Source organism: Gallus gallus, chromosome Z, assembly GCF_016699485.2.
Source record: "Gallus gallus isolate bGalGal1 chromosome Z, bGalGal1.mat.broiler.GRCg7b, whole genome shotgun sequence".
NCBI classification, from domain to species: Eukaryota; Metazoa; Chordata; class Aves; order Galliformes; family Phasianidae; genus Gallus; species Gallus gallus.
The window spans coordinates 69,187,428-69,214,180 of record NC_052572.1 but is presented as its reverse complement, the minus strand read 5'-3'; the positions used below and the strand labels follow the sequence as shown (position 1 = coordinate 69,214,180).

At 42.0% G+C, this 26,753-nt stretch overlaps 1 protein-coding gene across 16 annotated transcripts in view; it reads left to right on the top strand.

Moving 5' to 3' along the window:
• Positions 1-25,214, top strand: part of MOB3B (MOB kinase activator 3B) — an 87,010-nt gene extending 61,796 nt beyond the window's left edge. For 7 of the 16 annotated variants that reach the window (XM_025144884.3, XM_004949591.5, XM_004949585.5 and 4 more), the window contains one exon: positions 19,247-25,214. In XM_025144884.3, the coding sequence (XP_025000652.2) occupies positions 19,247-19,560 (314 nt within the window). In that variant the 3' untranslated portion in view covers positions 19,561-25,214. Of the gene's footprint in view, positions 1-4,688; positions 4,892-6,105; positions 6,244-19,246 lie in introns of all 16 variants that reach the window. The other 9 variants (XM_046905838.1, XM_046905836.1, XM_046905837.1 and 6 more) reach the window with 2 other exon arrangements.
• Positions 25,215-26,753: the final 1,539 nt, after the last annotated feature.

Sequence of the window (26,753 nt, the reverse complement as noted above, 5' to 3'; positions counted from 1 at the left end):
ACTGTGGCCTCCTAAAGGATTTTGAAATGTGCATTGCTGTTTCTGTGCACAATTGCCAAAGGGCCTACTGTCTTTCCTTGGGTGAAGCAAGTCTTCAGACCACACAGATACGAAAGGTCCGAAGTACACCTGAGTCTGATATCGTAGAAGATGCAGCTGGGTTTTAAACCAGTAGACCATTAACTTGCTGGTGGTCACTGCACAAGCATTTTTAGCAGATAGCAGTAATGATACTGCTTTTGTACAGTGAGTTTCATGGGAGGTGGACCTCGATATCGCCTGCTGTTACCATGTTTGTGAAGTACTCAAAGAAATAAGATCATAGGTCAGCAGCATCAGTACCATATTCAGTCTCAATTTGGTGGTAAGGAATTAGATCTAGAAGTGTAGTCAGGTACAGAAGCAAATCAGCTGATGGCAAATTAAGAAAGACAGCTTATGGAATAAAGTCAATGGAGAGCTGTGAAAACAAGACTGATTGTAAAAGAAGGGGAAAGTCTCACTGTTTTCCAGTAGAAAATAAAGTGTTAAAACTTGTTAAACACATTGAGTGAATTGAGTTTTGGAAGTTTTACAGAGTCCTGCTTATGTTAGGTGTAGTCTTTTCTAGCAAGTAAAAAGAATCTTAGAATCATTGAAAAATATAGGTTAGAAAGACCTATAAGATCATCAAGTCCAATCATACACCTAACACTACAGGTTCACTGCTAAACCTTGTCCTTAAAAAACAGATCCATTTGTCTGTTGAGTGCCTGCAGGGATGGGTACTCCACCACTTCCCTGGGTCTGATCAGCCTCTCTGTAAAGGAATAATCCCTGATATCCAGCCTAAACCAGCCATACTGCAACTTGAGGCCATTTGGTTGTGTCCTACCACTCATCACCTGAGAAAACAGATTGACTCATCCTCACTGCAACCTCCTTTCAGGTGGTTGTAGAAGATGATGAGGTCTCCCTTAGCCTCTTTTTCTTCAGACTAACCAACCCCAGTTCCCTCAGTCACCCCTCATAACTCTTGTTTTCTAGTCCCTTCATCAGCTTCATTGCTTTTCACTGAACGTGTTCTACCAACTCAAATCCTTCTTGTAGTGAGGGGCCCAGAACTGAACACAGTATTAAGAGTTGTGGTCTCACCAGGTCTGAGAACATAGGGATGATCACCTCCCTAGTCCTGCTGGGTACATTATATCTGTTGCAGACCCGGATGCAATAGACCTTCTTGGCTTCCTGGGCTTACTGCAGGCTCAGGTTACTCCAGCTGTTGACTAACACCCTCAGATCCTTTTCTGCCATGCAGCTTTCCAACTGCTCTTTCACAGACCTGTGCTGCTGCATGGGGCTGCTTTGACCCAGGTGTAGAAGCTGGCACGTAGCATTGTTAGATGAAGCAGAAAAGCATAGGACATGTAGGGAGGTGTGAGCAAGAAGGAGGTGGTGGCTGGCCACTGCTTTTCTGGTGCATGCCAGTGCTGCTGTGCTACAGGAGGAGGCTGTCATTAGCAGTATTTGCTGCTGTCTATGGCATACTCATCATTCCCCTACTGAATTGTTCCTCAGTTGCATGTACAGCCCTGAAGTAAAGGAGCTTGCATGGTATGACTGGGATGTTTGAGAGCATGGGTGTAACATGGCACTTACCTAGGACATAATCAGGACCTCTGGGGTTTGGAACTCCAGGTTAACCAAGAGAATCCTTCCATTACGTTCTTCTCATACAGCAGCACTGAGTCCCAGCCTGCAGGCAGGTCAGGGCTGCCAGTTTGTGCACCAAGAAGTACTTTTTTCAGCAAGTAGCATCTAGCTCAAAAATCCATTGGCATCTTTGTATTTCTTTGCGTTTTATTAATATAGCTTAGCAATCTAATTTGGTGGTTTTACATTCTGTATCTTTACAGTATCACCTTGCAGATACTGAGACAGTCAACTTTATTGGAAATCTTTTTCGTTGCAGAAGGAATCCAAAGTTTAAATAAATACTTGGGCATTTTTTCCTTTTTTCAGATTTCCAGGAAAGAAACTATTAAACTTGGACTGCATGTTAAAAAGAGCTTGAAGGGGAAAGGCTCAACTAAAGCACTGTTGACTCTTCAGCAAGTCAAGCATCTAAATCTAAGCTAGTCATTTCCTAGGGGTCACTGTTAATGATTGCATTCAGTGCTTGATTTATTTGTAACAGTAACAGTTGCAGTGGGAAGGAGACATTAGGCCAAATTCTGACCTCAGAGTATAAATCTGGAACCAGTTCACTCTGATTTTTCAAATTTTGATGACATTACTTTAAATTCATTCTGTAACTGTGTTTGGAATGTCTTGTGTTGTATTAGATATTTTTTTCTTTGAGACTGCATTTCTGCCATCCTTCTTGTCCGTTTCTGAATACAAAGAGTAGCAGATCTGTGATAGCAGGTGTGTCTCGCTGTTCATTTAAGAGCCCAGGTAGGTGAGACAGGGAGAGGTTTGCAAAGCTGGGGAGGTGCTGCGGGGATAAATGGTATGTGGCAAGTTTATATGCCCCAAGCTGTTCTGCATTGGTTATTTCTGCGTCTTGTTTGCATGTCCTCACATTTAGTGTCTACACACCTATAGGGCTGTCAGGTAGAAGCTCTCACCTGCAGCAGAAACTGTGCTACCCCTTCGCTCCTGCTGCTTGTGACTGTTCAGTGGGAACATGGGCTGCAAAGAAGTAAAGGATTTGTCCACCTTTGCCAGCTAGATATATGAGGCTTGTTTTAGTTAATATAAAAATATTTCTTCATTACAGTAATGTTCTTCATTAACAACTGTTTGTCAGCCCATGGAAGATGAAACTAATTGTTCTCTATTTTGGAGCATGCCTGTTCAGGACCAGAAAGTACAGTGCCCTCAAGCTTGTGAGAATGCTAATTTAATTTCTCCATCTCCTTTCTGCAAATAATGAATATTTTTTTCTTGTTGAAATCATGAGCCAGATTCCATAGGCTGTGGGACTGGTTAGTGGTGAGGCTTTTTTTGTTTCTTGTTTTTTAAGAAGCAGTAACTACAGTTATGTAGTTAAAATATGGAAAAAAAATATGAAGGATAAATGAAAAATCAGGACAACGCAACAAAGCCGAGCAGCAAGTAGAGTTATGAGGATGGCACTGAAATCATTGTGCTGGAGTGCAATCATAGAAGTAGGTGAATCCTTTAGGTGTTTGTGGTTGCTCTGTGATACACAGTGCCATGCAAGACGAGCTTTTAATGGCAGGGTTTTTTGAAGGCATTATTGATGCTACATTGTGGTTGCCTGGTGGTCTGTTTGGAAATGTTCCTCCTGCTGCTGCTTTCAAGTCTCCGACTGTATAGTAGTCTAACTTCCAGGAATATTTTGGAATGGTTGTTCTTGGTTGTCTTCATGAGCTTTTCTATTAAACGGCAGACAGAGTGGTACATGTGGCCAAGGAAGGTGAGAACAAAGGGATTTGTCCTGCAGTTTCTCTTCATTATTGAATTTAACTTTGTGAAAATGTTGAACTTTTGAATAAGATGGGCAGAAGACAGTCTGTTGCATCTAGGACAAACTGTGCTATAACAGTAAGTGAAACAGCCACCTCAGGGTGCAAAACCATTGATGTTATTAAGATTGTATGCAGAGCAGTGAAAACCACATTTCTGAATATTCCACCAACAGCTGTTTCTCTGTTAAACTAGTAAGGGAACAAGAACCAGTACCTATTAGTCTTGACCCATTAAAATGATTAAGTACTTGGCTACCTATACTGCTACAGTAAGCTAAATCTGACCTTAGTAGGAATTGCAGCTACTTCTGTTGAACCAGCTTGATGCATTACATTCAGAAAAACAAGCTCAAGTATCCCATTACTTTTATGGTTTTGTTGCTCTCCTTTTTTATGTTTTAATAAAAAACATTGAATTTTTTTTCCACATATACATTAGCTGTATCATATATTTTATGAGCTACTCTAAAAGTATTGCCTCCTATTTTACAATGTTGGCCCACGTTGTCAGAGGCAGATGTTGGTGGTATGGCAGTAGAGGTAGGACTATCATGAGTATTCTTTTCCATTTGAATGCTGTGTGACAGATGGCAGCAAGGATGCACTCTGACAGAATGGTGTCTGGCGTAAGTTGCATATGGAACAAAGGAATAGAACTGAATTCTTCTATGCAGAAAAAATGGCACCCACTGACATTCACTGATGCTTACGAACATTTATGGACACCAAACAGAGGATGTGCACACAAAGATGGGTGGGTTGGTATGTTTCAGCAGTGGCAACAGTGATAGAGGTCACCTCCAATGGTGGTTTTTGTGAGTGCACCACGCAGACTCTTGTTCATCATGGGTGAAAATGCAGAGCAAAGGGTGGTGACTGTGCTGGAAAAAAGTATGTTGTAGCTGAGAATTTGTTCTATTAATTAGTGTCACTGTACTCTTTGTAGCTGTTATAGTTTCCATGGGAATAAATAGGAGGCATTACCTTCGGAGCAAACTTCATAAATGACACCCTAGACAATTCCTCTTCACTCAGTGCAGCCCAGGCAAGCCAAAAGGTTGGACACCCATATGTTACATAGTCTTTTGGAGTGGAAGGGAGGCCAAAGAAGTCATAACCTGCTTTATAGTTACAAACTTCTTCTTTACTCCAAAGTCACTGTGTTGGCAGGATGACAAGCTGGTGTGACAACTCTACCTTCTCTATTTACAGGTGTTCCCTTTCCAAAGAACTTCCTTCAGATCTGCAAGAAGATACTTTGCCGGCTTTTTCGGGTATTTGTTCACGTCTACATTCATCATTTTGACCGTATCATCCTCATTGGGGCCGAGGCCCACGTCAATACCTGCTACAAGCATTTTTATTACTTTGTGACAGAGCTCAACCTGATAGACCGCAAAGAACTAGAGCCTTTGGTAAGTGTGAGGTCTAGGAGAAAGCTCTAGGAAATATTCAGCCAACCTTCACTGAGCTTTTCCCACACTTGCTGCAGTGGATTTTCTCTGTGGTTGATCAAAGGCAATTTAAAGCGAAGAACTTGGCTTCTGTCCAGGGACCTTTTTTCATCTACTGCAGCATTTGTGAGATGCAGAGTAGTCAGAGGATAAAAATGCAGTGTATTTTGTATGGAAAAATACAAGGTGGGAAATGCTTTATTTTACAATAGAAGTTCATTTTTCTCTTCCTCCTTCCTGTATTATATATTTTATATATAATTTTATGCTGTCTTTTATTCACTAGTTAGTAACAGCGTGATACTTGTAGCATCCAGTTGCATGCGTGTGATGAGAACAGCGGTGTATATAAAGGTGAAATGGGATTTTTTAGAAATCTTTAAGTAGGTGTTTTTGAAAATATTGAGCGTGTTAGGTTTGGATCTAAGTGAAACAAATGAGGTGAGACAGAGACTCAGACAATTGACAGCATAACAAAACCAGACACTTCCTTTTGGCTGAAGGCAGATCAAAATGAAACTTACTGTTTTCAAAAGTAAGGCTGTTGTCTGCAAATGTAAGTAAAATAGAAGTGTAGGCAAATAAGAAAGACAATTCAAAAGGTATCCTCACTGTGCACCAACTTCAGAAGGTGCTGGGGCAGCATTTCTCTGTTGGCCAGAATTTGGAAAGTACTATATTGCACAGCTTATTTAGAATGACTGGGGTATTTTTTTAGCTCAGAGAGTCATAGAATCATAGAATTGCTAAGGTTGGAAAAGACCCACAGGATCATCCAGTCCAACCATTCGCCCTTCACCAATGGAGGCACAAGAGCAGCAGCAATTGACTGACACTTGCAGATGCAACACAGTCCAACATGCTCCTCTGAAAGCAGTGTTTCCTAGAGCGAGCTGTACAGGACCGCGTCCACAGGCTTTCACTTGTTCCTCACAAAGGCACATTGCACAGAGATGTACAGCATAGCTGGTATTAAATATTTCTGGAAGTGGTGGTTTTGTGGGAGCTTGAGCTATTGCAGAGTTGTACATGTATGTGCTTATGATGATTGAAGCAGAGCCAGTGAACAGAGACAAAGAGGGTGGTCTTGTTTGCAGCAGTTCACGAGTCCCACTGAAAGATGCTGTATATGGCACATATAAGTAACCTGTAATGTTTCTGTCATTCCTTTATAGATGGAGAACTTAATACACCATCTAAATGTCTGGTAAGGATGAGTAGGTGCCCTGTAAAAGAGAACTTCTTTGGCAGACCAGGGATTCTGGATTTGTTGTAGCTGTTGATCTCTGAAGCTGTGTCACAAACAAGATGAGGTGAGATATCTCAGAGGTAGGAAGAGAGGAGACAGTTAGTCAGCTACAAGATCCTTCCCTGCTTTGGGATACAAAGAGCACAAAAAATGATTTGATGCCACAAGAAGAGATTAGCAAAATTCCTGTGCTAAGCATACAGATGAAAGCCTGAGGCCAGAGTGGTGCAGGAGGTGGCCCAAGTATAGCAGGAGCTAGGAACGTGCTTGCTGCATTGGTGTTTGCTTTTTCCTTGTATTCCAGCATTTGCTCCCCTCACAAAATTACCCTTAGTTTCAGCATAGGATGCTTTGAACTTTGCTGAGCTGCAGGAGCTTCCAGAAAACTGTTCCAGCTGCCTGAAAGGCACAGTATCAGCAAAATGACAGAGCCCCACCTGCTTTCTTCTATCTCCCTGTCCTCAACTTGGGTGGCTGTCAGCAGCATGGAAATGAAGAAAAAAACACAAATATCTGCATTTTTGTCTTCAGCTGGGCACAGAGAAGGGGAGGTGCTCCCAAACAAAAGCAGACATTACAAATAATCTTCTATTTTATTGCTATAGTTGAGGACAACCTGTGCCCTACCAGGTTCACCATGGCAGGAAATGAGCCCACATTATCTCCCTTAATTAGAAAATGGGCCAAGAGCTGATTAAATAAACAGACTGCCACATGCTTTAATAAACAGGAAGGCAACTGATTTATCACCACATCTTCAAAAAGGGAGAATAACTAGGGAAGTAGGCAGTAGATAAATAGTAATATTAGCCTGCTGGCAGGACTTTTAGTCTTTGTTTAAAATAGATTTTATCAGCATTTGTAAGCTGATGTAACAGTTATGAATCAAATGAGGCAAATGAGTCAAATAGGGTTCCTCCCTCCCATTCTTAGCTTTTGTTCACACAGAGTGTATAGATTAAAGTTCTGCTTATCTTCCTTCCATCTTCAAGGCTGTGTTAATTTGACAGACCCCTAAGACTCTCATGGAGACAGCCTTTTTGTGTGGAAAAAAAAAAGGAAGCTGGCACACTTAGTGATCCTGCAGGTGGTCCTGAAGGAAGCAAGGCATGTCCAGTTGGCTGATTTGTGAGAAAATAGTGAGTCTGAGAACACACCTCCCCTTTCTCACAGTTCACAGACACAAGAGGCAGCGTGCAGCATGGGAGCCCTCAGAAGACCCTAGTGGCATGTCTCTGGGGGAGTTTATCAGAAACTAAATTATGGTTTGAGTTTAATATGTAGCATCTGATTTGCACTTGCTTCCTGAGTGACTGATTTTATTCTCCACTGGCACAGTTCACCTTGTTTTACTTCTGAGCCTTTCTCAAGCGGTCTAGTTGTGTGATGTCTATTACTTCCATTCCTTCTTCAACCTGTGTAGATTACCACTTTTAGAGGATACTTAAAGCAATCTAAAGTTGTTTTTTAGTGAGGCTTTTAATGCAGCTGTAGAAGCACAGCAGCTTACTGCTCAAATGGCAGTTCAGCCATGTCAAGTAACACTCTTGGGTTGTTTTTTTGCTCAGGCTTTTAAGTAATGAGCACATCTTGAGCAAAATAGTCTTGATTTGGGAAATTTTGCTTCATTTACTATCAGTTAACAGAAACTTTTTGATTAGATGATATAATGAGAAGTAAAAGGACAAAATAACAATAATAAAATACTCAGGAGAGAAATGCTTTCAAATTGAGTAAAAAGCTTTTCATCCTGTTTTCAGAGTCTCAGCTCACCATGCTTGTGCTACATGTTGCACTCAGCCATGGCCAGTCCCTTTGGTGAGGTCAGGGTTTCTGCAGGAAGCAAGGGTTGTGATGTTTTATTTCTGCTGGTTGCTGCTTGTTTTCTACTACACCAGCGTTTGTTAACTGGGGGACACAGTCCCTTGTCCAGCATGGTTTGCCCACAGCCCCCTTGGAGGTGTGACTGTTGAAAGTAGCTGTGACTTGCAAGGGGCTGTGCATGGCCTCCCAGAACACAGGTCATCCCAGTCACCCCCCACTACCAAAACCCTGCTGGTAAGAAATGTGAGTTATCATATGCAAACTGTTGGCTGAAAGTTTGTGGTCTCTGGGTTTCTTCTGTATCAGCAGACAAACTGATAACTCTCCTAATGAGTTTTCCCCTGTTGAATATGATATTGTAAGCCTGAATTCACTGGTGTTTGGGAAGAGTTCTGATGTCACCAAGTAAGAGTTGAAATAGAAGTAGAACTTCGTCCTAGTTCATCTTCTTCCTTTCAGTATCAAGCTGGATCCTTGATACCCTGCAAAACAGCTGAAGGAAGACGGGCCTCCTGTGTTCCTTAACTTGATGTTCACTGATGTGGCTTGTTGTTGTGTTATGAATTGCACTTAATGTTCAAGCACTGCACCATTACATTTCACCACTCTGCAGGATTGATGCAAAGCTGGCACTCTGTTAGTCTGAGCTGTGACCTGCAGATGCAGACTGTTGTTCCTCTAATCTCACATGGTACATTGAACACCTTCAGATCTGTTTCACAGAGCAACTCATCTCTGTTAAAATGTTCTCAGTATACGCTGAGAACATAGTCCATCCCCCGTGGTGAAAGATGTAGCTGTTTGTAGTAAAGATAAAATTGGAGTATGTTTTTCAGAGATAGGTCATATCAGCTTGCTTATTTTTAAGGAATATAAGCTCCTGCATACAAGGCAATGTAATCCCTTCCAAGTACTTTCTGATTTCTTTAGCTCAGCGTAGTATAAATAATCATAAATCCAATTTTCTCACAAAAAGAGTTGAGTACATTCTCTGATATGCATCACTTTCCATTACTCTCATCTCAGAGAAAAGACAGTACCTAGCAGGAAAAAAGTGCTTCTGCAGGTAGAGCAGCCTGCTCATAAAGCAGTTTATCTTTTGAACAGGTCTGCTAGCTGTGTCTCAGCATCAGGTCAGTTTCCTTTGCTCTCCTGTTTTGAAGCAGCTGGATTCCTCTCTCTGTTCCTGAGAGCAGGGTGTCTTTTCAGGGGCCAGGTTTGACCTGGTGATTGCAGGGCCTGTTTGCTGCTGTGCCGAGATTTAGCTGGAGCAGGCACTCAGTCGTGGCATGAAACCTGAGAATCAGTGCAGCTACAGCAGTGATTCGTGTTGGAAAGGAGGGGGAAAAGAACGAGCTTCTTAAAAATGATAAAATTAGTGTCAGGCAGACATTAAGCCACAGTGCTGGTTTCTTTTCCCTGCAAGGAGAGACACAGAGGCAGCTGCATTTCTCTTCTCATCCAGTCATTTTCGATTCAGGGGCCCTGTAAAGATTTGTGACTGAATCTCAGTGCAAAGCATTTTGTCGGATAACAGTGTGGTAACAGGTGATGTAACAAAGTCTGCTCCCAACTTCTCAGTGTCAGTTTGTGTGTGTTGCAGTTACATTGATTTGTTTTCTAAGCAAGTCCTCCTTTTATCTGGCCTGTCATTTCAGTATGACTTGTACTTTTCAGAGTTAGGTTAAATTAAAAAGGACACCCAAAAATGAGTTGAGATTTCAGTCTTAAAGGCATGAGTAAGATCCAAGTGGATGTAATTCCTTTGAAGAACAAGGTTCCTAAAATGCATTTGTTATTTTTCCCTATGGGAGTTGTGGACCTAGCACTTTTCCTCACTACCAAACATTACTGATTAGCCTAACTTAAAACTGCAGTTCTGAAGAGGAGATAGGGCAAAAGAAAAAAAAAAGAGAGATGATAGAATTATGGAATGGCATGGGTTGGAAGGGACCTTAATGATTCACTAGTTCTGGTGCTCTGCCATGAGCAGGGTTGCCAGCCACTAGAGGTATTTGGTCTTCTTGCTCAGCAAGTTTGAGCAAGGCCATAGACCTGTAAATGCATGCAGAGCTTGTGTCCTCAGTATGTACTGCGAAACTTGCATTCTAATAAAAAACCTTGGTGGCAAAAATATATACAGTTTGTCTTTCTTTGGCTGGACAGTTGCAGAACTGTAGGTATGTCAGGAGTTTATATCATATCAAATGACAGTGGGAAGTGATGGGTTGGGGCACCCTGACAAATGTGAAGGAAGGGTTCATGTGGTTTGAATAAACTTGCTTCTCTCACAGTTACTGTGAATTATCAAATGCATCTGTTGGCCAGATAGATAGAAATACTAGTATACGTCCTTTCTGTACATTCTCCTTTTTAACCAACGCAGGATCTCCTCCATAAGCAAAGAGTACCTTCTGTTCTCTCTCAGAAATATTCAGAAATATATTGCAAACTAGCCAGATTCCAGCAGATGCCTACATGAGTTTGGAAACTACTGACTGCAGTGAAATTCCCATCTGAGTGCCCGGGTGAAAGACAGAAAAATGTAGATAGTTTGAGTTTTGGAAGTGGTAGCAATCAGTGGAGCTGCATGCATACAAGTGGAGGAGCTGGTAATTGCCTCTATGAGGATGGAGTTCGTTTGCAGAATAACAATGTTAATAAGGGCTTCTCTCCTTCATCATTCTTAGTGTAAAATCTTCCACTGACCTCATGGCATGATTGGCTTCTGATAATATATTCATCTAGTATTAGGAGTTGCTTAAAAATAAGCATTTAAATTTGTTTTGTTTTCACGGAAAATTGTCTTCAGAATGGAATTGCTAGTGTATGTCCAGGAAGTCTAGCAGGTAAAGAGATGAGTGTTTAATATATCACTGTAAGTACTAAATTGTGTTGTGGAATTGTTGTTTTTGTGTTTTACTTTGTTTTTTCCCTAGCAAGCTGTATTATATATTAATTGCAAGAACCAGTTGTGGTCTGAGTGGCAGTGAGATTTCAAAGTTTAAACGCATGCAGGAAATTGCACAGTGAGGTTTATATAATGATCATAACTCTGCCTTCCTGTATTTTATGATTCAGAGCTGCACTGCTGCCCTGATTACACTGACATGAATGTGGGGCACTTTATTTTCAGCTAGTCCCTCCTTCCTTGCATCAGAGCCAGCCATTACATTGTCATCCTAAGACCCAGAGACTGATCAGCTGAACACTAGTTCAGCCAAAACCAGTGGTAACCAGTGGTTTTGCCCAGGCAGTTTCTGGAGCAGTTACACACAACCTAGTATCAGCACAAGGCACATGGTAGAAACACTTCCAGCAGCTGCTTGTGCTTCTCCAGCCACCTGCTGAGGGTATCACACAGGATGCAGGGTACCACTTCAAGAAGTCTGCATTTCCTGGTGGGTTTCTCCATGCATGTTGGTTCAGGATGAAGTACTCTGTGCAAGTGGTATTCAGATGAATGCTGAGAGTTTTTCTGTTATGCTTTTGCTTTGCCAGCTTTACAGCAAGGCTCAAGTATCACTCCCCAGCTCTGCCATTGCTGTGCATGAGGCCCATGTAGCTGCTGTTAGGCATCCAGTTTACTACAAACAGTACATCTTTTCACAACATAATTAGAAGTTTTGCTGCCCCTTAGTTTATACTGCAAAATATGTTTATTGGTTAGGCAGTTCATTGCCAGAAATGCCACAGACGTTGCACAAATACTGTAAACATAGCCCATCTGGTATTAGCTCCATCCAGAGCTTGTAGTGGAAAAGTCAGCAATATCAGGCTTAATAAAATGTAGCAAACTACTAGCATCTTGATAAAAGTACTCTCAGATGAAAGATGGCTGAGTCAAACAGTTTGATTAAATGAGACTTCTACTTCAGATAAATTTTTCAAGCATAAATTCTTGAACATCAATATTCCTTTCTTAATTCATTTGATTTTTTTTTTCAAATTATTGATTTTTCTGCTCAGCTACTTTTTTATATTCATGGTGAAAATTGGAATTTGAACTTTTCCTGTTCATTTTCTCAATTTGTACATCAGTCTTCGTGAAAGCAGCAATGGTAGCTGTAAATCAATAGACTGAAATTAGCTATTTCAGACTCAGAAATATAAATGATCTGCCTGTCAGCAGAAGACAGTCTGAGCTTGAAAGCAGAGGACTACTTTCATTAAAGTCACTGTGTTCTTGTTATAACTATCCCTTATAGCTACCCAATTCTGTTTGTATATTGCTGCTCATTACCGCTGAAGTATAGACCTTCATTGCTGGAATGGGCTGCCCAGGGAGGTGGTGGAGGCATTGTCTCTGGAGGTGTTTGAGAAATGTTTAGATGGGACACGGTTTAGTGGGGAAATATTCGTGGTAGGTGGATGGTTGGACTGGATGGTCCTGGAGGTCTTTTCCAGCCTTGGTGAATCCTGTTTTGCAGCACTTAGAAGAGCAAGATAACAGTAATATCAGCACATTGTTTGAAAGGCATCTTTGACTTTTCATCCTTCCTGACTCTCTGGTGTGTTCTGTATGCTATACAGATGGTGTAAGCTTTAGACGGGGAACACATAAGGTTTAACCTTATTCAGTCATAGAGGCCGCTCCAGAAGGATAACTGTTCATTCCCTAATTAATCTATCATTAACAGATTCTGACTCTAAAATCTATCAGTGAAGTTTCTGTGTGTGAAAACCACTGTAGAAAAATGTCTTTAACAGTAGTGTGTGATTTAGAGCAAATGCCCAGTATGCATGGGTATAGGTGCATGGGAGATAGACTGACTTACTACTTGTCTGGTTATTATCCAAAAATAAGTACTAGCTAAGTCAGTTTTAAAGTAGGCATTAGTTTCTCTTTATTTTTTTTTCTCCCTCCGGTTGTTTGCTTAATTAAGAGTCCCCACTCAGGCAAGTTTTGTCACTGCTGCTAACTAGCCACTGGTATTTTTTTCCATAAAAAATAAAATAAAGAAACCAAGCATTCCTTGCTACCAATCCAATTTTTCGTAGAATCACAGAATCATAGAATGGCCTGGGTTGAAAAGGACCATAATGATCATGTAGTTTCAACCCCCCTGCAACCTGCAGAGTCACCAACCACCAGACCAGGCTGCCCAGAGCAGCTAAAAGATATGGTGATAATGTGAAGAAGAATTTCTTTTTTTCCTCTACAATGAGAGCTTGAGGACGTAATATTGCTGAAGAATAGAATTCTTAACTTTGATGCTCTAAAAAAGCTATGTCATAAGATGCACTACAGTGCCAGAGTTTTTGAGTAGATTGTTTCTGGCGTGTGTTTTTTAAAGTCTATTTTTATCACATCAGCTGCTTTGCTTGCACTGAGTCCAAACGTACAGTGCCAAAACAGGCAGGCTGAAGGCCTTTCCTACTGACAATTTTCTGTGTGCCACTGATTCACCAGAGGTTTGGGGATGGTTCTCTTTGGTGCTTTGGGTTAAGCGTTGTTGTACCGTTCTGTACTTTAATGCAATTCTCTCTTTTATGAGCACTTATACGTTTCTGTTGCTTGGTGAGTACACCACATAAATCCTGTTTTAAAGTTTAGCTAGAGAATGTAAATCATAGCCTGGCGAATAAAAAGGGCTTCTCCAAATTAATCCACATTTCATGGTTTGTAATAAACAACAACACATTTGTACTTCAAAGAGATTATTAATACCAGATTGAAAGAGCTATGGTTAACAGTGCAGAATAGAGTAAGAGGAAACTTTGAAGGAGCTCAGTCCTCCAAATGTGTTCAGTTCTGCAAAACATTAGAAGAGAAAATAACTACAAATAGCATCCCTTTGATAGTTTTGCAGTTTTTTTCATGTCATGTTACAGAGAACTGCTACAACATTTCAGTAGTAGAAAAGGAATGACAGTCAAGAAATCCTTTTCATAATTGTTGAATTAATTTATGCTTCTGAAGAGCTAATGTGAATCTTGCATATTCAGTATATTATTTGTGCTTGTTCAGTAAGCACAGGAAGTATCTGGCTTTGCTACATGAGCGAAGATAAAAAACAGAACAGAAAAATGCAATGGTGATTTTTCACCAAAACTGTGAGAAGAATGATGGGAACTCCACATGCTTCCTGGGTTTTGAAAATACTTATGTCCTGCATTAGCACCTCAGCTGTTGAACTGCTGCGGTTAGTGCCCTTCAACAGAATACCATCTTGCCATGTTAGACGTGTTTTGTGCTTCTCTGAGTAGAGTAAGTCAGCTGCCCTTGCTAGACTGATGCAAGGGGGTGGTCCACTGCTGGAATGATGTCACTCTTCAGAAACAGAAGACTGCTTTACGAAGCAGCAGAGCTTAGTGTTCCTTGAACTCAAATCAGCTTGAAATTTTGGATGGGTATTCAAAATATATCTATCATTTTTTTCATTTCTGTAGCACTTGATGACATAATCCCATACTCTCGCTCGCACAGCAAGGCAATTGTGAATACATTAAGAAGGATAAGGTTCAGGAAAGCTTTTAGATCTAAATAAAAATGTATATTTTCACAATTTGAACAGTTCTTCTTAAGTGTCTCTTTCTGGCAATATTGAGTTGTGGATTGGCGTTTGGTAATTCTTTTTAAACCCAGACCTACCAGAAAGCTAAGAAACAGATTTTTTTATCATGGACAAAGGAAGAAATTCAGTGCCACATAAACTTGGTAGTTTAAAAAAAAAAAAAAAAAAAAAGGAAAAAAAAAAGAGAAAATATTGTGTCATTTGAAAAGATATGTTAGTGTACAAAATGACTTATGTAAAACATCATGTAAAATAGAATTATAGTTTGTAGTAATGAACTAACATGTTCTGAAAAATAATCTGCAAAATCATATGCTAAAGATAGCATTAGTATTTATTATTCAGTCTTCATGACCTCAGTACCAAAAGCAACATGTTTAAAGTCACAAGCATCATCATAATTGAGACTTGTTCAAGCAGAAGTTCTGAAGCCTGAGTACCTGGATGATCAGTATGCCTATTTGCTATCAGTTGCCAGCCCATCATTTTTTCCCATTGGTATACAGAGGTGGGGCAACTAAAAAAGGTAGAGGAGATTTTAAAAAATAACATTGGAGAAAGCAGTTTGGAAGTGAGGATCCAAGACAAGGCTCTAGCTAAAACTGCCAAAAAAATAAGTTTTGTAAGTAACTTGTTACAAATATGGTTTCAGCATTCCTATCCTGGTTAACTTGTCATCTGAATATAGATTCGTTGTGCAGCACTGGGTCTCAGACCACATGATCTCTGTTGTTCCACAGCAAACAGCCTCTTGTGACCAGGATACTAAGAGCTTTGTCCACATGTTGCTTTATTCGTTGTTGAAGTCTTTGTGAAGAAAAAACAGCCACAGGAGTAGCAGAAATTGTAGTCCTTTGTGCTTCGGAGAACAGCATGTAAATGCTCTTCTAAGCCTTTTGCTTGCTCGCTCACTTACTTTGTGGTTCTGATTTGAACAACTGGAAGACTGCAACTGAAGGATTTGGTCCCACGGGCACACTGCAGATCCTATCTCTCCACGTGCTGTTGGAACCCCCATGGATTTCCTTCCTCCTCATGGGAGCAGGTAGCAGAAAGCTCTCCCAGGGATGCTGGTGCTGCATCAGTACCTTCATGTCCAATATCATTGCACTGGTTAATTTGCCTGGTGTTTTCACAGTACTGCTGTTCATACTGTAACCCATGTGAATTCACCCACTTTCCCAACAGTTTTAGCCTCAGGTGGACTGCGGATCCCCCTTGCTTCCATTGAGTTCTGCTACTAGTGTAAGATGTTTACATCTTATGTTTTGGATACCGCATGTGTGACTCACCACACAAGTCTGGCAACACCATTTTCTTAGAAGAACATTATTCTTTGGTGGGGAACTCATTCTTCATGTAACCCATTCAGATTTGATCAGTGTGTCCCTATATGTAGGTTTGTCTCATTAAAAAAAAAGCTTTTTCAGCTACTCATTAACTCTTTAAGATGTCAGAGGGATCTTTACCCATTTTTTTTCCCACTTTATTTGAAGGTGAGCTGGGGAGCAGAGATGAAAGCACTTAGGTACAGATTTATGTGCTGACTGTATTTGTCAAGCATGTCGGCACAGTAGTGAGAGGGGAGGACTGGGCATCTATCAGAGATAAAGATTACCCTTTTAAGATTCTGTGCTGCTTCTTTCCTTTCTTCTGGGAAATCATGTTGATTCTTCCTGAAAACTGTTGAGGAAGGAATGCATCCTTCTGTGAAATCACATATGCTAAGGAAACAGATGGACTTGTGATACTTACGGACTGGCTTGTCAGGGCAAATGAGAGAGAACTTTAAGGACTTGACAAAGACGATTTCTCTTACTTACTTAGAAGTTAGTTCTTAAATTCTCCTTAGCAGCTGGTTTGTGGACATATTGGACCGAAGCTTTATTTTCTGCTTTCTTGGGAAGCTCTGCTCATATCTGCTTTCATTATTGGAGTTAACGGTGTGATCTAAAAATGGGAGAAGGTACAGGTCTGAATGCAGCAACACAGAATAATACTCTGTAGTTCTGAAGAAACTCTGCATAATACTGGGCTGTGGGTTTTTCCTGAGGGCAGTGCTATGTGTGTTCAGTTCTGCAAATCGCTACAGGAGAAGATGCCTACAAGGAGCACGCTCCTTTCCCTCACACTGTCATTGTGACAGAGGCTAGCTGGTTCATAATTGTAACAGCTTCATAACAGTCTCCTCGAGAAACTATTTCCTGTTTATTTTCCTTCCCTTCCATGAAGCATGTACCAAATCACAGTTCTAAGTAGAGCGTTTATTTATTTATTTATTTATTTATTAAAAGAGCATTTCCAGCTCCTTGCCTGGAATAAGTTAAAGTGTGTACACATACGTGCAGAAGTGCAGCGTGACCATGGTTCTACATGTCTGTGTCCTTCATTTACCCGTAACAGATTAGGTCAATACAGAAGGCTTTAAGTTTCAAGGATGTTCTGACTTTACAAGCTGCCAAAACCAAGCCAAGTCAAGCAAGTTTAGGAACAGAAGGCTTTTAAAGTAGAAGCAGGGAGAAAACTGCAGGGCACTGTACTGCAATGCTGTCATGATGGGGTGGGGGAAACAGGAGTTGGAGAGAGGACGGTGGACTTCAGGGACTGCTGATCTCATTGTACAACCAAGCAGTGTTGCAGGAGCAAAGAGAGGAACAGGGGTGGACAGAATTTGTGTTACTCTAAGTTAAATTCTCTACTAATAGCAAAGTTTGGAATGGTGTTTTAAGTTCACAGTGATAACTGAAGCACCTGCAGCTACACTTTACTGACAGTGAAATGACATGTAGCAAACTGTTTTAGAGACCTCTAGTTTATGGGTAATCCTACTCTTCCTTGCCTAGGTTCATTTACCCATATCTCAGCTCCTACCTCTGATGCTATTTGTTTCACTAAAGTAGGCGTGTAAATGCATTTTGAATGTTGAATGAGTCACTCTCAGTGTTTTATTTTGCCAAGTTTACAAAGCTTCTTGTGCTGCCTGCCTTACCACCCTGATGCTTTTCTGTAGAGAGGATGCTGCTGCCCAGCTGCCAATGTCCTCTCAGCAGCTCTGCAGGACAAAGCAGCTGTGCTTCACCTCACAGACCTGCATGGCTACTGCACGTGCAGTGCAGACACATAGACATTCACTAATTAAATGCAAGGATCACTGCTGCCTCAGGAAGCATTAGCACCTAATGAATCTTCAGATAAGGGAAATAAAAGAACTAGTCAAATCTGGAGATGAAAATGTATGCTTTGAAAAGGAGGACTGCTTCACAAGCAAGTTTTCACTATATCCTACCTGTGCTGGGTTACAGTTAAGTTCTACACTTTGTATTTATTGCTTTGAAGGAATAATTCTGGGCTGTTTTTGTTTGTTTTATATTTTTAAAATCACATTTAACAGGAAAAGTGGGCAGAGTTTTCCACGAACATTTATCTTTGTCATCTTTAACAAATTTGAGGGAGAAGCAACTACCAGTTCGGATGATAAGCTGCTGTACCTGTTATGTTGTCTTTATAGCAGTAGTAAATGACAGTATTCCATTCAATTAGGTGCATGACAGCAAATTAACAGGCAGTGTAAAACAGTCTGTGAATCAACTAAAAATGAAAACTAATTAAAACTGGAAAGGAAAAAAAAAATCCAACAATTCCACATATTAGGTAACTAAATGGTGTAGTTAGCACAGAGTAATGTAGAGTTGCAAGACTGTCCAGATGGCTTTTACATGAGTTCGTGTTATAATTGACAACAAATTACTCAAGCAATCTATGGAGAGTTTCAGAAAATTCTGACAACTTTGTGAACATCAACATATGTTCCAGACGAAATGCTATACAGGTCTGGAGACACCGTGGGAGGGGAGCTAAAAGGACAAGCTGCAGAGCCCTAGTGGCACCTACATGCTTCAGCACTTCAACCCTGAGGTCAAATCTAGGACTTCTTCACTAGCTCGTACATCTTTTGGCAAAACTCTTATGAAATAGCAGGCTTGTGGATCTTATCATGCACCGCTTCCCACCCTGTATTGAAGAGTTGCCCTCTGTTCAGAGCAAATCACATTTTCACATCTGAATTCTGACAGAAAGTCAGGAAAGTGACAGGCCAGCTGATACTCTTTTCCACAGTTTCTGTGGACAAATGTGAAGGATTTGTCCTTCTGATCTGAACAGAGTAGTCAGCTGCTGTTTGTATCAAATTGCCTGTAATTCATGTCAAGGCAACTCAGATCCTGCAATGGATCCTCACCCCCAGTTCCAAATACAGTCTGAATGCTACAAGACCCTATCGTAGAGTCAAATTCCACAGATCTGGTTGAGTCCTAAAAAGATTTGCCTTTTGTGTCCATGTGTAGGCAGAAATAATTGGGTAAACATTATATTTCCCTGTTTTCTGTCAGCTGCAAGTGCAGTGACAAGAGTTGGAATCCTGTTCCCTGCGTTAAGTTAAAAGGCTTCCTGCCTCAGAGTACTTTCTCCGTGTGGGATGCAGCACCTCTTACATGGCATGGATAGGAAATTAGAAAAGTATTAGAGCTGTCAAAAGTGACCAAACGCAGCATGCTAATTGCCAATTATCTTCATTGCCCTTGAAAGTGACAGAGAGGAGCAGAACCATGGTGGCACATAAAGCTGTGTAAATTGGCACGGACGCAGAAATGGTAATTGGGAAGAGGTGTATGCAAATTTTTAAACAAATGTCCTTTTGCATTTTAATTCCCCCTTTCTGTTTTACAGAAGGAGATGACAACCAGGTTGTGCCACTGAAGAGCCACTCACTGAAGAAAATGTGTCCAGTTTCATCCTTGCTGCAGAGTTCCAGAACATGGCAGCCCTTGCAGAATGAGTCTGCTTTCAACCCAAGAAAGCAGAAAAGATGGGAACTGCAGTTACTTTCACAAAAGTTTTCCACTCCTGTCAGTGTTCCTAACCCAGAGTGTGCTGCTAGGAGCCTCATCCGAGCAACGTGGATTACTGAGGGAAAGAAGAATCAGCTTCATATTAATCCTAGCTCCTTCATTAGGGATAAGAACCTCTTCAGCCGCAAGTAATGACTGACCATGTTCCTGCTGCTAAAGCTCGCTGAAATTCAGGTCCATGGGCTGACCTCCAGATCCACTGTATTCAAATGAAACTATTACTAGCTGCAGTGTTGTTTTCTTTTTATTTTGTTCCTGGGTTCATGCTTTGTTTCCTAAATGAAGTGGAATATCAAGTCAGTCTGGAGTTACAGAAGACTTGCAGCCCTGAACATCTCCCATCCATCACCAGGCCGCTCAAGGCTTGGCCACTGTTCCCAAATGCCAGAGAGCCTTGTGATTCCAGGAACACAGCCCCGTCCTTTTGCTGATTATAGAATCGTAGAATTGGTTGTGTTGGAAGGAACCTTGAGAGGTCGTGTAGTCCTGTTCTCCTGCAGTGTACAGAAACATCTGCAAGGACATCAGGTTGCTTCGAGCCCAATCTAGCCTGACCTTGCTGACGTGATCAACAGCTTGTGCTTCACTGCAATTCCTCATGGGGTGACAGGGTCAGCCTCTGATCTCAGCTACATGGGCGGAATCCAGACACAGCTCTTCAATGTTGATGTCCTGTCTTCAAATTCTTACTTTGACTGACAGCAAATCTGCTCAGTGTTTCTGTATTACATAAGAAAGCAACTATATTGTCAGCAGTTTCCTGAAATACCCTACAAAGTGCACCAATGCATCATGTATCTTGATGTCCTATGATCCCCTTAGAGGAAGGACAGCTTTCATTCACCCAAATGTTTAATCTTTTCAGGGGAAAAGAAATTTTTGGTAATTGGGAGAAAGATGTAGTAAAGATGAATAGTGTAACAATCAGGCCAGGAGAGACTGAGCAGAGGACTCTTTTGCATCTGAACTGTGTTCAGCAGTGTGGCCTTATTTCTGCACTGGAGAATATTTCTCCCCAGTTCTCAGTCCAACTTAACTAACACATTGGTGAACAGCCTGGAGGGATGTAAGCACAGTAAATCCAGTCTTCTGTGTCAGATGTACCCCGATGAAAGGCTTTCTTTAAAAAAAAATGAAGCGAAAAGCAATACTTACCAGTTCACAGGAGAGATTTAGCTGAATAAATGGGGATCAAGTGGAACACACCTATGTATTCTGTGCCTTCTGATGAATTTTGCACATTTTTGTTATTGTGAAAGATTACTCTTTCCTTTTTAAGTGCTGAACCCTATTGCTGCCTTCCCTGAAGTGAGTTAGGTATGTTTACTTCTTCTGAAACATTATCAGAAGGAAATCTCATGGAGTATGCAGTGATTGGAACGTTAGAAATAGAGGTCTAGCAGCAATTAAGAATGACCACAATCCTTTTGTAGTTCGTGTTGTGGTATATTCTGAGCAGGTTTGCTCACTTGCTTGCTTGCTTAAAATAGTGCTTATAAATGTTAGTGATCCTGTTCTTGCTAGGCGAAATGGCTTTTGTCTGTGAACATTCAGCTTAGCTAAGTGGAGACTTTTTTGCGTCTTTAGAATGACACAAGGAATGTTATCCTTTGCTTACAGGGAAGCAGGCTGAAGTGTCCTTCCTCTTTCAGTGGTCTTTTCAGTTAGGTTAATTCTTCGTGGGCTGCACAACATAACACTTTTGGGGTGCTGGCACTTGCGCAGGATATAAGCATCTTGTGGAATTCATTGCTATAGCTACTGCTGAGCTTAGCTGCTTCATTTCAGATGTGATGATAAATGTTGTGTCCTTGGAAGAAGGCTGCATGGGTATGTGTGGAATTACAGCCTTGATTACATCTGAAAGGGTTTCTTACACCTTTCTCCATAGCCTGTAGGTCATTGCCCTGTTGGAGCTGGAGCTGTCCTTGATACAGTGTACTTGAACTTCACTGTTGCCAGTTCCCATCTTCTGTCCCTATGGCTGGGCAGTGCTGCAGTGCTATGCATTAAAGATTAACATAAAGGTCAAAGTGCCATTGCAGAAATTGAAGAACAGCATTTTATGCATAAAATAATCTGTCCTTCAGTTTGTTATGGTACTTACCATATGCTGTTTTGAGTCTAATTACTGTAGCGATGCCTGGAAATGCAGCAGAATGTGTTCCCATTTACTTTGAATCCTCTTGAATAACCTTATAAATGCATTAATCTCAGCGTCTTTGCAGAAGTTCTTTGTTGGAGTGTGTTTATTTTTCTAAAACCATCTTTCACTTTCCTAAACTCTTGTGTTGGCCATGGCCAAAATCCTGAGGAGTCTAATTCGAAAAGGCATTCCAACCCAGGAGCTGAACCACCACACAATGCACTTGGTTTGGTGGTTTGCTCTCATGGGAATAAGGTGGAGTTTTGCTCCAGCTTGTGTTTTCTCTGTGAGCACTGAGCTCTTTCTGTTGGCCCTACTGGTGTTGTGACAGGCACTGGCCCAAGTCCTGTACGTAGGTAGTAGGGCAAAGGCCTTCTGGCACCCTCTTTACTTTATATCTGTACCAGGCTGTGTGCGGTGTGATGCCTGGGCATCACAAATCTCTTGAGCTGTGTTTGCAGTGGAGAACACCAGAAGTCATATTGAAACTTGCTAGATGATGAAATAAACTTCCTCCAGATGGCAGGGTTGGGCCCTTGGCCAAGTGTTCCCCAACAAGTACTGCTTTCACTGCAAAGGTATTCTTCCCTGGCCTTGCCATCCTGTGCCATGGGCCATTTCTCCATTTCCCGTGCTTGGTATTTGATATCTTGTTATGAATAATGTCTGGAACATGGCATTAGTACATAAATGTGTCAGCTTACTCTTCCCCTGGAGGACAGAGGGGCAGCAGCCTGTTGGATCCAGATCTGAGGGATTCCAGGTTTATCAGCAATCTGCTTGGGCCACATCCAGATGACTCTTGTTTTGGGTGTTGATCACAGGTCCTGATTTATGTGATTCCTCAGGATATGTCAAGAGAAATGTGTTTTAAATGTGATGGTATGCAAAGGCATGCATTTCACCTACTGAGAAAGTCTTTCTACTTGGCCTTACCATTCTCCAGTGTGTGTCCTAGTAGCATTTCATGTGGTTCTGGAACTATGTTTTGTTTTGCTTTATTTCTTTTACTTGCTTTTCAATGAGATCTTTTTTTTTTTTTTTTTTTTTTCATACCTAGGAAAAGTCCTGTGAGGCTGGCAGGTGTCTTAAGAGGTGTTGTTAGTGCTGAGCTTCAAGGCAATCTAAGTGGGATCACTTCAGTTGATAGAGGCCCCAGCCAGCTTTACTTCAGGACTCCTGTGATCCCAAAATTGCCTTCAGTGATTGAAGACTTAATAGCTTTCATTGATTTGTCTCTGTCATAAGGGATTTTGTAATGAACTTCTGCTTTGTGTGAACATAGGTTAGTGCCGGACTGTAATGACAAATGTAATATGGAAAAGATCTTAACCTCTCTTAGGTTTAGGTTTTTTCTAGGGACTAGAAAAGGAGGCTTTTTAGCAGCAGTGAAATTGATTATTTCCTTTTGGATTTGGAAGGTGAAAACTCGAGTTTTTCTGAGAACTCAAGCTCTAAGCAGCAAAACTCATTAGCACACAAGGTGGTTAATTCTGCTGACCAGTGCATGTTAAGAACAGGGCAGGAGGACAGGTGAAAAAGAATGTAATTCAGACCTATTTACACTTACTGAAGACCTGGAGAAGCCTAAGTGCTAAACACCATCACAGCAATCATGCATTTTCCGAGGGCTGTGTGGAGAGGACATGGAGAGAATGGTGCCCTTGATGGCTGGTGAACAAGTATCCAGACCACTATTAGTGATAGCCTCTCAGGTCTTCATCGTTCCTATGAATTAGGATTCCAGGTTGTTTCCAGCCAAAGGCAGCTGCCTCGCCACCAGAGAAATATAGATCATAGAATGGCTTGGGTTGGAAGGGACCTCAAGGATCATCAAGCTCCAACCACCTTGCCTCAGGCAGAGCCACCAAACTCCACATTTAATACTAGACCAGGCTGCCCAGGGCCCCATCCAGCCTGGCCTTAAACACCTCCAGGGACGGGGCATCCACAACCTCTCTGGGCAGCCTGTTCCAGCACCTCACCACTTTCACAGTAAAGAACTTCCCTCTGACATGCAACCTTAATCTTCCCTCCCTCAGCTTAAAACCATTTCCCTTTGTCCTGCCATTATCTACCCTTGTAAAGAGCTGACTCCCCTCCTGTTCATAGGCTCCGTTTAGGTACTGAAAGGCTGCAATGAGGTCACCCTTCAGCCTTCTTTTCTCCAGGCTGAGTAAGCCCAGCTCCCTCAGCCTGTCTTTGCAGGGGAGATGTACGAGCCCTCTGATCATCTCTGTGGCCCTCCTCTGGACCCTCTCCAACAGATCCCTTTCTTACATTGGGGTCCCAGACCTGGACGCAGTACTCCAGATGGGGCCTCACAAGGGCAGAGTAGAGAGGGACAATCACCTCCCTGTCCCTGCTGGCCACCCCTATGCTGATGGAGCCCAGGATGCCATTTGCTTTCCGAGCTGCAAGAGCACACTGCTGGCTCATGTAAAGTTTGTCATTCACGAGGACCCCCATGTTCTCCTCTACGGGGCTGCTCTCAAGGACTGCTCCTTCCAGTCTGTATAAATGCCTGGGATTCCTCCAGTCCAAGTGCAAAACCTTGCACTTTGCTGTGTTGAACCTCATTAGATTCACCTGCGCCCAGCTTTTGAGTCTGGAGATCGAGCTCCAAAATACAGAACAAGGTCTTTAGCACCTTTAGACTTAGTTTGAACAAGTTATATGTCCTGGAGCCATCCTGCAAGAGACTGTGCCTTTCTTTTGCTTTTTGTCTTTCCTACTTTTTTTTTTGTTTCCCTTCCAGGTACCTGCTGGCACTTCAAAGCAGGATGCACTATATATAAAATAAGAATATACTTGCTATTGTATAACATGTTTAAATTGTTTGAGGAAGGGGATAACACTATGGGATCGAATATAGACAAGTGGTCAGTGATCAGACTTCACATATATTGAAAGATTTTAAAGGCATTTTAATAATTATACAGAGTTCTAAGGGCAAAGCCAGCCAAATCAGTCATAAAAACCTAGTAGTAAAACACATTTAGATCCAAAATGATCAGAAACGCTTTTTGATGTATTGTATACTAATGAGAGAAGCAGTGGTTTTCAGGATTTAATCAAGTAAGTTGGAGCTCTTAAAGGTGGTTGTTTCTTTTCTGTTTTAATAAGTTTTCCTTCCTGTTGTAAAGATAGATATAATATAGCAAAGAGATACTACAGTATACTTCCAGGAGAGAAAAACAAAAAAACCAACAAAAAAATGAATTGCTTTCTTTGAATTTGTTGTGTGTTTGTGTGAATGCTCACATGTATGTTTCGGTGGGTGTGCAGATGTGCATTCCCAGCGTGTAAATAAGTACAGATACACATCCTGAGCTTTCCCATTGAGTGTGTATTTTCCTTTTGCTATTTTAAGGGGATATTTCTAACAAACAAGTGCTTGATTCCTTTTCCTCCTACCTGAATCAGTGTTGTTTGGTTTCTTTTTTGATGATGTCAGATGTGTCTTAGACTCTTTTTGTTCTGTTTGTTATTAAATGAGGTGCAACTGTATGGGAAGAGAGACCAACACTAACTGTTGTAGTCATTAAAAGACCACCACCAGAGATTATTTTTCACAGCGGTCCTAAGCAGATGAAGCTGTAAAATCTAAATATCATGAATAAATGAAATGTAGTCTTGAGGAGTGTTGTGAAGTTGTTTGGAATCTAACTCTTCGGAGAGGAAAATGCAGACGGTATTTGTAGTGCAGGATGAAATTTCCTGGTAGGCTCACAGAACTTAGAGACAGCTAAGATCAGTCACAGCTGATGATGCAGCTTCCACACAGCCCTCTGGCACTGGGATGACACCAGGGGAAATGGAGCAGGTGTTGGCTGGCTATGCGAGTGGCTCTCCTGTCACTCTGCTGGCCTGCTGGTCCCTGCCCACCATTCTTCAGGCTCAGGTAGCTGCTGGGCTGCATCATGCTGTGCCGTTGGTTCCTGATGGGATACCCCAGGTGAAGAGGGATGGGTGTCACCAAGCCGGCTCAAGGCAGAATTTCATCTGTGACCTCACCGGGAAGCACTCCCAGCTGCGCCATTTCCATCACATATGCAATGTGCGGCACTCCCTGCTGCTGCACAGCAGGGGGCAAAGCAGAATTCAACCTCCCCGTTCTTTCACCTTGCTCTTCATGGTCCTCAGAGCCAGCATAAAGCAGAAGCGATGCACACTCAGCAGGAGATGCTTCAGAAAACAGAGAATCCTGCCTGATTAACAAAGTAGTTCTGACGTACAGCAGGTGGACCTCGTGATTCGAGCCCTTGGACTGTGTTTAATATATCACAGCAGTTCGAAGCAATTCAAGTAAGTTGGCTGGTAATCCACTCACACACCTGGTGCACGTGTACCATTAGTAGCAGAGTGAAAACCACATGTTACTCACATCCCTAAAAGCCATACAGCATGTAATCACTGGCCATTCAGCAATAAACATGACACAAGGAGCGGTGGTAGTTAGAAGGAGGAGTTGGCATCTCATAATGCAGTGAGTAAATGAAGCCCCTCTCCTGCTGCTGTATGGTATCACCATCAGGACTTGGGCCATGGAGTCCTCCTGGAGCACCGGCAAATCCTGCCAGGCCAGTCAGCTCTGCGAACCAGGACACTTGTGTGTTCAGTTCACCTTTCAGCATCTGACACATTGATTTCTGCCATAAAATGGGCAACTCCCAGCAGCTGGCACTGGCAGGAGCTGCCTGCTGAGAGGTGCTGCTCCTCCAGGGTGTGAGGGGAGCAATACGTGAACACAGCCACCTCTGTGAACTTGGTGCACCTCACAGTGCGGTGGCAGCCTCTGGCTCAGTGGTGATACCATTTAGACAGTGCATAGGACCCAGTGTTTTCTGCCTTTCCTAATGGAAACAAGGTTCTGCACTCATGTGTAAGAGCTACTGCGTTAAGCCCCAGAATTAAGTCACCAGTTCTCCCATTTGCCATCACACTGGAGCCAAAGTGGGGCCCCAGAACAAGAGAAACACAGAGCTGTTGGAGCAGGACCAGAGGAGGGCCACTAAGATGATGAGAGGGCTGGAGCGCCTCTCCTATGAGGAAAGGTTGAGGGAGCTGGGCTTGTTTAGCTTGGAGGAGAGAAGGCTCCGAGGAGACCTCACTGTGGCCTTCCAGTACTTGAAGCATTGAAACTCGATGATCATTGTGGTCCTTTTCAACCCAGGCC